Source organism: Anolis sagrei, chromosome 2 (assembly GCF_037176765.1).
Source record: "Anolis sagrei isolate rAnoSag1 chromosome 2, rAnoSag1.mat, whole genome shotgun sequence".
NCBI classification, from domain to species: Eukaryota; Metazoa; Chordata; class Lepidosauria; order Squamata; family Dactyloidae; genus Anolis; species Anolis sagrei.
In genome coordinates, this window is record NC_090022.1 from 25,223,030 (window position 1) to 25,237,560 (window position 14,531).

Genomic DNA, 14,531 nt, shown 5'->3' on the forward strand with positions numbered 1-14,531 from the left:
GCATCTAGGACTGTGTGATGTATTTTCAGATTATGATGATTATGATGATGATGTTGATGATTAGTAGTAGTATTATTATTACCTTGTGTGATTTTGGAAGCTAACAGCATTAGGCCGGGTTAGCACTTGGATAGGATATCACCAGGGAGTCCTTGGGATCTCCAAGTAGGTCTGAAAACGAAAAGTGACACTTTAGAACCAGATTAATGGCCCTTCTCAGCTTCCTATTTTCTTGGGTGACATATCTTTAATATTTCTGGGACCAGCATTCATCCAAGGATCATCATTTTGAATAGCACTGTTTGAAAGGACAGAGAGGCACATTTTCTTTTTACACAACTGTCATCTGCGCTTATCTTTCATTGAGGAAAAATAACTACAGTTAGTCCCCCACATGGTCACAGTTTCTTTCTAATGACAACAAGTGGTGTGATGTGGCCTGAAGCTTAGATTGTAGTGGCTTTTGAACCCCCGATTTTCATTTCCTCAAATGCCTGGACTGGAAATCAGCTTTGGCACATTATCTTCTCCTTCCCTCAAATGACAGTGGTTTGTTTAGAAAGCCTGCCTGGATAAAGGAACTGGGAATGCTACTGTTTCCTTCCTTCAAATGAATCAGCTCTTTCAAAAATAAGACAACTTCTCAGCCAAGAATATGACTCATGCTCATGCCAACCATCAAACATAATATAAACAGAACTGAAACAAAAAAAAAAAAGTCAACATTTAAACCATGAGCTGCATTGCCAAATTGCAGCCATAGGGAGGAGGTACAGGGGGCTGGGGTTGGAAAACATCACCAGCCCCATCTGAAGTGACAGAAAGCACAACTGTACTTGTTGATGTGGTTGCATTGCTCAGCATCTGTTGTTTAACACGGTGGAACAAAAACACCACATAGAAAGTCAGCTGTGGATTGGTTTTAAGAAATAAGGGCAAGGTCACACTGTACTTACTTTCTTGGTGGAACACCATCGTTCCATCTAAATATGAGAATGTCCTGCAGATATTTCCTGATCATTCTTTTCTATGGAGCCAGAGCAGGTAAGTGAATTCTTGAATTCTAGAGGGCCATATAGGATGTTAAACACCATCAGGTAAGAGAGCCAAAATGTAGCCAGACTTGAAAACTGGTTGGTATTTGTAGCAGAAAAGCAGCTGTGTAATCTTGTGGTCCAGACCATGGACTGCTCCTTAGTATTAATCTTATGTGTATTTGAACTGGAAGGCAATTGCTAAAATGACTTCTTTATGCCTCAGGAGAGATTTTTGTCTAACTAGGGCTGCATCCACACTGTAGAATGAATGGAGTTTGTCACCATTACCACAGCTCAGTGTTATGGAATCCTGTGAGTTGTAGTTTCACGAGGTCTTGAGAATATAAACCAAAATTATCAATTGATTTTTTACATAGATAATTGGGGGGGGGGGGGATTGCAGGGAAATTAGACTATCATTTGTATAAAGGACAATTTTAAAGGCTCAAAAAGTTTACAGTATCACAAGGCTTTTTATTGTTAGAGACATTGATGGTTTAGGACGGGTGTCAAACTCACTTTCATCGAGGGACACATCAGCCTTATGGTTGCCTTCAAAAGGCCATTGAATCCATGCACGGAGAATCCATGGATACAGAGAGCCAACTATTGATCTTTTTTTTTTACTTAGAGGTCTGTGCTCTTTACACAGTTTGGGTCCCCAAATGTTATCCGCCATGTGGATTGGGGATAATGGAAATTACAACCCAATAGCACTTGTGGTTCTGAGGTTGGGGAAAAGTTAAATGACAATTTAGACATCACATCTACAAGCCTTGTATCTAAAATCAAGCCCCACTCTCCTGGCTAAACAGAACGATCTGAAGCCTTGCAGATGTTACAGTATTACACTCCCATCTAGTCATGATGTTTAATGATGAAGAATACGGGAGTTGTAGTCCAGCATTAAATGAAATAGTGGACCTTGAGTGTGACACATGTGGTTTAGGACACTGTTCCCCAAATTCTGGCCCTCCAGGTGCTTTGGACTTTAACCCAATGATTGGACAATGATCAGGGATTCTGGAAGCTGAAGCCCAAAACATTTGTACCAAACAGAGTTTGGTACAAAACAAAAGATTTATACAATCTGAAGAGAAACCAGAAACTCTCGAGTATTTTGCAGCAGCAACAATAGCTGCTAAATGTCCCCATTTCATTAGAAGAAATTCTAGATGTAATTACAAAAACAAAGATAAATAAAGTTCCAGGTACTGATGGTTTATTGGCAATATATTATTGTTTCAAAAATGGTTATATTCCACTGAAACAAACATGCAAATTGATCCTAAAATGAAAAACAAAAACAAAACAAAACCCAGAAGCATGGGAGAAGGCAACAATAACATTAATACCAAAAGAAAATCAAGATCTGACAAGTGAACAATTATAGGTCTATCTCACTTTTAAATAGTGATTATAAATAATTTAGCTCAATCTTAGCAGAAATACCCAAAAGGGTCCTCCAAGAATGAACCCAAAATGGCTTTCTATCTAAAAGACAATTGTGAAATAGCACATCAAAAGTTTTATTCATTCTAGTATTGTGGAGCATCACAATGAAAACCAAGTAATGTTAGTATTTCTGGATGCTGAAAATGCCTTTGATAAATTGAACTGGGAAATTTTCATATATCTACTAGAAAAGACGGAGTTTGGGACCAATAATATATAAAATCAATTTACAACAATCAACATGTAAAAAACCTAGTAAATTGAGACTTAACATGTTAATGCCTCATGGAGGTTGCCCACTCTTCCCACTACTGTTCATTCTCTCAGTGGAAATATTAATGTGGAACATTAGAGAACGTGAATGCTTCAAAATACTACAATACAAGATCAAACCTATAAAACATGCAGATGACCTGATGATAGTCTTGGAAGAGTCCTTGAACGGTATAGAACCATTATTGGAAATGTTACAAGAATATGGAGAAGTGGCAGGATTCAAAATTAACAAGCCAAAAACAAAGATAATAAAACCAGAGTTTGCAAAACATGAAATCTGAATGTTCTGATTTCCCCTACTGCAAAACACATAACGATGAAATCTTAACATCTTTTCATTTCTCTGTGTGTCCATCCAGCCTTCTTTCATCTCCCAGCGGGACTCTGGCCTTTTCGAATGTTGCAGACCATATCATTCCAAAATACGAGTGCCACTGAAATAATGGGAACAATTGCTTTCCTGGGAGACGTGGAGACCCATTTGCTTGACACCCACACTTGGAAGATTAAATTCCTCCAACCATGGGCCAAAAGTGCCCTCGCGCCTTTAAAATGGGAAATACTGGAACAGTTCTTCAGAGTTTCCTTTATAGACTTCAAGAAATTCATCAACAACGTAGTTGCAGCTTCAAATTACAGCTGTGAGTACAAGAGTTATAACTAGTCCTGTTCTTCAGGATGTGCTGCTAGCCTTCTCTTGAGGAAAGGCTATGTGCCTTCGTCATGAGTTGGGAATTCATGGTATGTAGGCCATTTGGGTGCTTCCAACTCTTTCTATGGCCCTGACTGTCATTCATTGCAAAAGAATATGGATGGAGCCTCCCTTATCTGTGATTATGGAATCAAAAATGCTTCAAAATATGAAATTATTCACATACAGGTTGAGATAGTAACACTTTTGCCTTGTTTCATGCACAATAGTATTAACAATCTTGTGTATTAAATTACCTTCAGGGTATACCTATGAGATGTATGTGAAACATAAGAGAATTTCATTTAGATCTGGGTCTCATTTCTGAAACGACATCCAAAACACTTCTAATCATAAGCATTTCAGAGAAAGGGTACTCAACCTATAATATTTTTGGTTCAAAGCACAGAGAATTGGCTGCTCCTAGAAGCCTCTAAAAGGGCAATTCTGTCCAAAACCAAACAAGTAGCCTTGTTTTATGGAATGTTTCCTTTTAAACTTTTTCTGAACCTCCGATTCTTTTGGATATTATGATAAAATCATTCTAAAATAGAATAGAGTGGCCCATAATGTATTTTGGCCCTCAGACCTACAACTGGGTCACAATCCTCAGCCTTTGACCATCATATGAGAGAGGCTTTTCATTTTTGCCGTCTTCCTTCCACATTTGTGCTTTTGACTTTGCAGATTTGAATGTTCACAGATTTGACTACAACGTTATTTAGTAATATGTAGATCCTTCAGTGTGATTCTGTAGTCAATCTCTTGTGGTCATGCTGGAGAACCTAGAGGTTTCTAGGGAGAACATGTCTCTAGGGATCTTTAGATCAGCTTCCAGTTGGGATTCAACCAGAACATCACGCTGAAAGACAGATTTTCCTAGAGTGGTGTTCTCTCAAGTAAAGAAATAGCAATGTCTTTCTTCACAATTTTTTTACTTCAGTGGGAGTCCTGTGCCCCTAACCTTAGTGAAATAGAGGAGTGACTGTACTGTCTGACTCCACCATTCTCCACCACCACCAGTACATTATATTTTATTTCCAGTTTGTTTCTGGCTGTGCAGCCAACAGGGTTTCAAAGTGGGACAGAAGAGGGAGGAGAAGAGGGGAGGAGACCCATGTGTTTTTTACTGTCAACATGACCTGTCCTGGTTGGGGATTTATAGGTTTGTTGCCCAAAAATATTTGTCCCAAGCTTTGAGGAAATAATTCAAAGGCATGAATGTGGACATTCTCCATAGAGGCCATATTGCCTGTCAGTGTCTTGGGATGAAATATCTGAAAAGCTGCCTTTGGTATATATTCCATGTGTGGAATGTGTCTCACAGAAATAGTCCTTAAGCTTTGTCCTTCTCTCCCAAAATATCTGAAGGGAATATTAACCATTCCTACTATAGAGAAAGATTCCTATCTCGTTCTTCCCATTATTTTCCCTTGTTTCCCATTCACTGATTGTTTCCACATTTCAACCCTCAGATCCCATTGTTATACAGTCCTTCTTTTTTTGTGAGATTGGGTCCGATGGGACAAAGAGAGGTTTTTATCAAGGTGCTGCAAATGGATATGATGTTCTTGGATACAGTATTGACAATGCAACTTGGATTGTCCAAAAAGACAATAAGCTTGCTGTTGCTGTTCAAGATTTCCTCAACAGGGACAAGGGCACAACTGCAAACATGCGCAGCCTGCTATTGAATGAGTGTATTGACATTCTTGAGAGCTCTCTCAAGACTGGAAATGAAACTCTGCATAGGCAAGGTAAGACTGGATTATAGCATTTTATAAATGTTCTTACGTAATTCTAAAGGTGCCAGATCTTGGAAGCTAAACAGAGCTAGCCCTGGTTAGTACTGGGATGGGAGTCCACCAACACATAGTAGGGGCTGTAGGATCTATTACTGTGGATGGAACTACCAAAAACCGCCGGTGAGGATTCTTTGCCTTAGAAAAAGCTTTTAAATTCTTCCGATCGCAGTAAGTTGAAATGGAGCTTGAAGGCATAGGAGCTCATACAGTGTTGTTGAATAAAGAATATAGCGGTCTTTGGAGATTATATTTCCAAAGAAGAGTTTCAAACGATGACCCTAGTAGTTGTGTGAATGTTATATTCCAGAAGGATAAGCCCAGAATTTAATGTGCCATGAATCCCAAAAACCTCTCTGAACTCTTCTGTTTTCCAGAGAAACCTGTTGCTGTGGTTTTTGCCCAGGAGCCTCTTGCAACCACTGACTCCCTCCTACTAGTTTGCCGAGTGACGGGTTTCTATCCCCACCTGATCAACATCTCCTGGCTTCAGGACGAAGTGGCGTTGACCAGCTCAAGGATCAATTCCACCACCATCTTGCCTAACTATGACCTGACCTACCAGATCAGGAGTTCTCTGGCTGTTAAGTCAACAGAGACTTCACACAGTTATGTTTGCAAGATACAACACAGCAGCTTTGATGGGGAAAGTCTTGTCATCCCATGGGGTGAGTTCTCTGATGTAGAAAAAGTATATCTGTGAATCTAGAAAAATATGCTTTCACTTAGGACACTATTTCTTGACATAAAAGACTCAATACCCCAGGGATATTAGATCACCCCCCTCCCACCTGACTTTCCAAAAAAAAAAAGAAAAGAAGTAAAGACCTGGCTCTTTGAACAAGCTTTTGAGAATGCAGCAGAATAAATAACACGGAACAATGAATGATGAACATGGAATAGCCAGACGATGTTACAAGATGACACCGATTATTATATGCTTTAATGGTTTTTATTTATGTTTTATATTGTAATGTTGATTGTTTCTAATGGCACTTTTATGAATGCTTGACATCGAATTGTGCCAATCTGTAACTTGCCTTGAGTCACTGTATGGCTGAGAAAGGTGGGCTATAAGTATCGTAAAGAAAGAAAGAAACAAATGTTTAAGTACTTAGCCAACACACACAGAGATAGGATAGGTGACACCTGACTTCAAAAGGGTACATATGAAAGGGATTTAGGAGTCTTATGACCTCATCAGACACAGGGTTCCCTCTCATTTCTACACACTTTTAAAACAGTTTACAGAATCCCATGGAGGTCATCACATGACACAAAACTACTTTTGTGGGCCAGCTTTAGTACAGCAGGTTAATCACCAGCTGCAGCTGCAGTAAATCTTGCCAACCAAAAGGTTGACAGTTTGAATCCGGGTCAGGATGAGGTCCTGACCATCAGCCCAGCTCCCCTCCCCACCACAGATCGAAAACAGCAACATGAGTAGATTAATAGGAACCGCATTAAGCGGACAGGAATTTTAGACACGGTGTTTTGGTGGAAAGTTTACGAACAAAGAAGCTCTTTGGCAAGGAGCACCCCCTGTGGCCGGAATGGAACAAGGCCTCCAAAGATACTGAATGATGAGAAAAAAGCCCATATAAATACAGTACCTCTATCTGTTGTCTGTCTTGTCACTGTATAAACAGCATTGAATGTTTGCCATATATGTGTTCTGTGATATGCCATAAGTTCCCTTTGGGGTGAGAAGGGTGGAATATAAATACTGTAAATAAATAAATAAATAAATAAATAAATAAATAAATAATACTTCCATCAGTCACATATGGTACTCCATCTGTAAACTGTTTCAAATGTGTGTAGAAACACAGGACTATGGAATCAGGGAGCAATCATCTGAAGAGCTCCCACATGCATGGGAATGGTTGAAGATGCTTAATTTAACGTCAGATTCACCCAGGTTAGATGGCTGTAGTGACGTTCAAGAATAGGCATTCTTGTAGGCAGTATCTAAATGAGCATCAATACTCCTTTTCTCACCAGTAATCCTCTGGCATGATTCTTTTACAGTCATTTTTTGAAATGTATTTCTTCATTAGGAATTGCGCAATTTCAATATATATTACCACTTAGCTGTTGCTATATTTTCCCCCTTTTTAGACCTAGATTTTTGACTTCCGCTATTCTGAGATTTTCCCTTTTTGCATTAAAAAAAAGAAAGTGGTGTGGGCGTGAATTACACTCACTCGTGTTATAGCTCAGAATTCTGAGGATTACTGTAGAAATGGACAAAAGTACATTGTATGTGATGGGGTGAATATATCTTCTTTCTTCTTTCCTTCCTTCCTTTCCCTATCTTCTCTTCTTTCTCATTTCCTTCATCCTTCCCTTCTTCCCCTCCCTTCTCTTCTTTCTCATTCCCAACCTTCCATCCATTTGATCATTTTTCCCAATTGTGAGCTCTTAAACCAGGGGTCCTCAAACTTTTTAAACAGAAGGCCAGGTCACAGCCCCTCAAACTATTGGCGGGCCGGATTATAATTTGAAAAAAGCATGAATGAATTCCTATGCGCACTGCACACATTTGTAGTGCAAAAACACTTAAAAACAATAAAATAATTAAAATGAAGAACAGTCTTAACAAATATAAATTTATTAGTATTTCAATGGGAAGTGGGCGCCTGCTTTGATGAGATAAGGTTGTTGTTGTTGTTGTTGTTGTTGTGTGCTTTCAAATCGTTTCAGACTTAGGTTGACTCTGAGCGAGGGCCGGGTAAATGACCTTAGAGGGCCGTATTCGACCCTCGGGCCTTAGTTTGAGGACCCCTGCCCTAGATGTTGTGATGCAGTCATAATACCTAATGTTGTACCTAATCAGCCACCACTGATACCTGATGTTGTATTATTATTATTTATTATTTATTATTTGCATTTGTTAACCGCCACTCTCAGCCCGAAGGCGACTCGTGGCGGTGTACAAAACATAGAACATAAAGACAACAATTACAATAGATTGGGACTATAACATACATCTTACTAACACACAACTAACTAAGCTAAAAATCCGCTTCGTCATGTTTGAATCTTAATGTTAATCGTCATGTTTACCTAATGTCAGTGGGGATGATGATTTTGTGAGTCAGCCTAAGTTAAGTCCAAAGTGTGAGAGCTGTGTCCCTGAAACTGAAAGCCAAATTCCTGAGAGAGGCCTGTGAATTCCTGGAGGCCCAGGGCAGCAGCCTTTCTCTAAAGGGGAGAATTCAGAAGACATTTGCTAGGTGACAAAATTAATAAGTTGGGAAATAGGAAGAGCAGCTTAATCAAGCTGCCCGCAGATTCCCAGGCAAAGCAAAAGATAACTCGCTCATTAGCAAAGAAATCGCTATCTGACTGTAAACACAATGCTTTTTTGTCTTTGCATGGGACTGGAGCTCCTTTATATAAGACAGGGAAAAGATCTTTCTTTAGTCTGGTCAACATTGATTAAGGAAGCATCTGGAAAAGAGACTTAGTCAAGGGAAATCTCTTTTTTCATGCCTCAGGTGGTTTGAGTTCTGGTTTCCGGATTATCTCATAGTTTTGGGTGTTGAATTTTAAGCTGTCTTTTGTATCCTAACTGGCTGTTAGCTGTGAAAGCTTATATTACATTAAAATTACTAAATATGCTGCTGTAAAGCAGGGCTTTCTCCCCATGAATTTTTTATGTGACCCCAGGTATATAAGTATATAAAAGTAGTATAACAATCAAACACTTACTATTTACAAATCAGTTTTTGCAAGGCTTGCTAAACAGGCTTTTTTTGGGACACCAATATTGAGCTAAGTCAGTGTTTCTCAACCTGGGGGTCTTCGGGGGTGTCAAAGGAGTCACCAAAGACCAACAGTATTTTTTGATGGTCATGGGAGTTCTGCATGGAAAGTTTGGCCCAATTCTATTGTTGGTGGGATTCAGAATGCTGATTGATTGCAGATGAGCTATAAATCCCAACATCTATAACTCTCAATGTCTATTGTTCCCAAACTCCACCAGTGTTTACATTTGGGCATATTGAGTATTTGTGCCAAGTTTGGTCCAGATCCATCATTGTTTGAGTCCACAGTGCTCTCTGGATGTAGGTGAAGTACAACTCCAAAATTCAAGGTCAACGCCCACCAAACCCTTTCAGTATTTTCTGTTGGTCATGGGAGTTCAGTGTGCCAAGTTTGGTTCAATTCAATTCCATTATTGGTGGAATCCCAGCAACTACAACACCCAAATGACAAAATCAGTCTCCCCAACCCCACCAGTTTTCAAATTTGGGCGTATCGGGTATTTGTGGCAAATTTGGTCCAATGAATGAAAATGCATCCTGCGTTTCAGATATTTATATTATGATTGCGGTTCATAACAGTAGCAAAATTACAGTTATGAAGTAACAACGAAAATAATGTTATGATTGGGGGTCAGCACAACATGAGGAACTGTATTAAGGGGCTGCGGCATTAGGAAGGTTGAGAAATGCTGAGTTTAAGCAGCAGTGCTTGAAGACCCTTAGCTAATGAAACTTAAATACAAGATTGGAAATTTGACTAGGCTTTTCTGTTGCTTTTCCTTGTGGAATCACGTTTGTTTTTTTCTGTTTGTGTCTCTCCACATTCTCCAGAAGGGAAGCACAGATATAGAGTAACTGTAGCAGTAGTCTTGCTCATGGCTTCAACACTTGCTGTAGTTGCTGGAGTGTTACTCTATCTGCAGAAGAAACATCGGTGAGTACAGTGTTGGCATTATGGATTTGACAGGCCTTTGGTCTGATCCAGAATGGTTTTTCCTTATATTCTGAACAAATGGGGACTCTTTCCACTTTCTACCCACTAAAAAAAAATAAAAATACGGAATTGAGATAAACCCAGTGCCAACATTCACCTGCAGGGAGTTGGAACTGCCAATTTGATGATTTATGGATTTGATTAGCATGGTCTTTCAAGGCATCTCTAGGCTTTCTAGTGCAACTCTATGTTCACCCTCTGATGGACAGTGACAATAAAATCACATTGGGACGCATAGGACATTATCACAAAGGGAAAAAACCCATCTCTGACATTTTGCATACATGTCCCTATGGGTATGATCATATGACTCAATGTCCCTTTTGTCTGCAACCTATAGGGTTTTGGAAAGGCATTACATTTTTAGAGATCAAAATTTTTTGGAAAACCAGAATCTCTGTAATGTTTTGCAGAAAAATGGCATTCTCAACCATTTGAAAATCATAACCTCTTCCAGAGAGGAGCCAAAAACTCATTTGACTAAAATCTTCTCTTCAGTGGTATATATCCACATGTACTTATGCAAGGCAATTTGGTTTTCAGCTGTTAGACTGATTACCCAGTTATCTCTGAGCTGTTAGGGACAGAGATTATGCCAATGCACAAAATATAGTAGTTCTTTAGAAGTGTTCTTTTCAGTGCCCCAAAACATCTACTCTCCCATAAAATATCTTGTAACTATATCATGCACTCCATTGCATCCTTTGGTACTGAGGATATGAGTGTTCAATGGAAGATGAATGTTTTTGTGTTCATGCTCAGATTATGCCAGTCATTATGACTAGTCTGTAGTCTGCATGCTGTAAAATGTTTCCCAGAATATAGTACATTAAACAGTGGTCATTTGAACAGTGAATATGGCAAGGGTTATCTAGAGGTGGACACTGATGTATCTGCTGCGTATTTTATCACTCCTAGCCTATAGAGATCCATTTATCTGCAGCCTGAAAATAGTTTTTAAAACCCCAAAAGTTAATTTTGCCATTTTGGATGCAATTTTCTGCTCTCATTCCAGACAAAATGAAGAGATCAGCCAAGCAATCTCAAAAACCACAAGGCAGTAACAGGGGATGACAAAGAATCAGAAAGTGATGTCGAACATGAATTTGGGGGGCCCTGCCTAGGCAGAGACTGGCCAAACCCAAAAAGAGGATCCGGAACACGTGTCGAGACAGCAAGCACCAAAGAAGATTTTTCCCTATTTTTTCCCAAAATAAAGTCTCACCAAGTTGAAGGAAAGCCACCAAGATGTTTATTTCATTCCAGCTGGAACGGATGATGACCACAGTAATCTGCCCAGGAGCTGACATAATTCACTGGGCAGAAAAACACAATATTTATAGCCTTCAGATTCAAAAGTTCCCATGCCCACCCGCCCTGACCTGGCTTTGTTATGAATGGCTGTGACATCAGCAAACCAGGAGGAGATCCAATGAGGGCCCTGGCCTTGCTTTTGGCTGTCCAACCAATGAGGTGGAAGGGAGGCGGGCAACAGGGAAACAATGAAGAAATGTCTAGCTGACTGGATTAAGAATGGCCGGTGTTTGCCAAATGACCCAGCGATAGCTTCAGGCTCTCAAGCCCGGACTGAGTTATTGTTCTGTTTCTTGAATTAACATTTTTGTCTGGCCCCGAAAGGCCAGGTCCTTTGTTTTTACTATCCTGTGATATGGAGTTCATTGATGAAAAAGATATGAGTTTTGGAGATTCAGGTGTGGCACAGCAGGGAGGCAATGACAAATCCCCAGTTCCTTGCAGATGAGGAAATGTCCTGTGTTGGGTCCATAGATTTCATTAATCTGGAGGGCCTAGTTATCAGCCCTCTGAGGTCCAGATAGAGAGAGTCATCTATCGTCCATGCAAATGGATCTGGTTGAATCCTTTGTTAGGGAATTATCAGCTCAGGGAGTTTGGAAACTCTAAGAGCCATGAGTTGCTAGCCTATAGACATACATATAGTGAATGAGGAATGGGGGCAAGGGAGCATACACAGAGTTCATAGGAAAAGGGGAACTCATGCAGGGTCTAAGGGGAAGTCATGTCAGCCCCCTCAAAGTCCATAAAAGTTCATAAAGTTTGGCAAGAGTTTATAGAAGTTCCTATAAAGTTCATGAAAGTTCATAAGAACTCATAAGAGTTCATGGGGGAGGGGTGCATGGAAGCTCAGGGGAAAAAACATTCATAAAAACAGGAGAGATAGGGGATTATGGGATCAATTCAGCCTTGTGTCCTTGGCAAAACTATTGATTTCCTGATTCTGAAGTATCTTTTACAAAGCCCTGGAAGTGGGGGAGGGGGGGGGGCACCTCCGATCATAAAAGGAGAAAAAACAACTATGCGAACATGAGAGATTCCGAACCCACTATGGTCTGCTAAAAAGATTGCAAGGCAGTCTGCCTGAGCCCTGGGGAACATCAACAAGACTGATTAGACTGAACTTGAGTTTATCTAAGGAAGCTTCAATACTGGAGTTAGAAACAGTCTTAGAGCCCTTCCAGACAGGTCCTGTCTCCCAGGATCTGATCCCAGGTACTCAACCTTCCTTCCATGACTCCTTAATACAGTTCCTCCTGTTGTGGTGACCCCCAACCATAACATTATGTTCGTTGCTACTTCATAACTGTAATTTTGCTACTGTTATAAATCGTAATCTCCAGCAAAGGATCACTGCTCCAACTTCCGTACAGTGGCCCTTATTTCTCATGCCAGTAAGGTAATGCTCAAGATCCTGCAAGGAAGACTCCAGCAATACATGGAGCGAGAGTTACCAGATGTTCAAGCTGGGTTTAGAAAAGGCAGAGGAACGAGAGACCAGATTGCCAATATCCGCTGGATAATGGAGAAAGGCAGGGAGTTTCAGAAAAACATCTATTTCTGCTTCATTGACTACTCTAAAGCCTTTGACTGTGTGGATCATAATAAATTGTGGCAAGTTCTTAGTGGGATGGGCATCCCAAGCCACCTTGTCTCTCTCCTGAGGAATCTGTACAAGGACCAAGAAGCAACAGTCAGAACTGACCACGGAACAACAGACTGGTTCAAGATTGGGAAAGGCGTACGGCAAGGCTGCATCCTCTCACCCAACCTTTTTAACTTGTATGCAGAACACATCATGCGATGTGTGGGGCTGGATGAATGCAAAGCTGGGGTGAAAATTGCTGGAAGAAACATTAACAACCTCAGGTATGCAGATGACACCACTCTGATGGCCGAAAGCGAGGAGGAGCTGAGGAGCCTTCTAATCAAGGTGAAAGAAGAAAGCGCAAAAGCCGGGTTGCAGCTAAACGTCAAAAAAACCAAGATTATGGCAACAAGAATGATTGACAACTGGGAAATAGGGGGAGAAAACGTGGAGGCCGTGACAGACTTTGTATTTCTAGGCGCAAAGATTACTGCAGATGCAGACTGTGGCCAGGAAATCAGAAGACGCTTACTTCTTGGGAGGAGAGCAATGTCCAGTCTCGATAAAATAGTGAAGAGTAGAGACATCAGACTGGCAACAAAGATCCGCCTAGTCAAAGCCATGGTATTCCCTGTAGTAACCTACGGATGTGAGAGCTGGACCTTAGGGAAGGCTGAGCGAAGGAAGATCGATGCTTTTGAGCTGTGGTGTTGGAGGAAAGTGCTGAGAGTGCCTTGGACTGCGAGAAGATCCAACCAGTCCATCCTCCAAGAAATAAAGCCCGACTGCTCATTGGAGGGAAGGATACTAGAGACAAAGTTGAAGTACTTTGGCCACATCATGAGGAGACAGCAAAGCCTAGAGAAGACAATGATGCTGGGGAAAGTGGAAGGAAAAAGGAAGAGGGGCCGACCAAGGGCAAGATGGATGGATGACATCCTTGAAGTGACTGGACTGACCCTGAAGGAGCTGGGGGTGGTGACGGCCGACAGGGAGCTCTGGCGTGGGCTGGTCCATGAGGTCACAAAGAGTCGGAGACAACTGAACGAATGAACAACAACAACATGAATCGTAATGCAAATATTTGATATGCAGGATGTATTTTCATTAACTGGACCACATTTGGCACAAATACCCGATAGACCCAAATTTGAATACTGGTGGGGTTGGGGAGGGGATTGATGTTGTCATTTGGGAGTTGTAGTACTTGAAGACCCTTAGCTAAAGAAACTTAAATACAAGATTGGAAACTTGACTAGGCTTTTCTGTTGCTTTTCCTTGTTGGGATGTATAGTTCACCTACAATCAAAGAGCATTCTGAACTCCACCAAGGACAGAATTGAACCAAACTTGGCACACAGAACTCCCATGACCAACAGAAAATACTGAAAGGGTTTGGTGGACATTTACCTTGCGTTTGGGAGTTGTAGTTCACCTCCATCCAGAGAGCACTGTGGACTCAAACAATGATAGATCTGGACCAAACTTGGTACGGATACTCAATATGCCCAAATGTGAACACTGGTGGCGTTTGAGGAAAATAGACCTTGACATTTGGGAGTTGGTAGTTGCTGGGATTTATAGTTCACTTACAATCAAAG

General features: G+C 40.8%; 1 protein-coding gene across 1 annotated transcript; it reads left to right on the forward strand.

The window, feature by feature from the left end:
- Positions 1–370: 370 nt before the first annotated feature.
- LOC132765113 (antigen-presenting glycoprotein CD1d-like) lies at positions 371–11,330 on the forward strand. The gene is made up of 6 exons (XM_060759299.2): positions 371–1,044; positions 3,128–3,409; positions 4,935–5,216; positions 5,639–5,929; positions 9,866–9,968; positions 11,044–11,330. Exons 1-6 carry the CDS (start codon positions 990–992, stop codon positions 11,090–11,092), a joined length of 1,062 nt encoding a protein of 353 aa, XP_060615282.2. The 5' UTR covers positions 371–989; the 3' UTR covers positions 11,093–11,330.
- The last annotated feature ends 3,201 nt before the right edge of the window (positions 11,331–14,531 follow it).

Coding starts and splice junctions, on each gene's coding strand:
- LOC132765113 (XM_060759299.2), top strand. CDS start 990: ATGAGAATGTCCTGCAGATATTTCCTGATCATTCTTTTCTATGGAGCC. Junction 1,045..3,127: donor TTTCTATGGAGCCAGAGCAG/GTAAGTGAATTC, acceptor GTGTCCATCCAG/CCTTCTTTCATCTCCCAGCG. Junction 5,930..9,865: donor AAGTCTTGTCATCCCATGGG/GTGAGTTCTCTG, acceptor CACATTCTCCAG/AAGGGAAGCACAGATATAGA.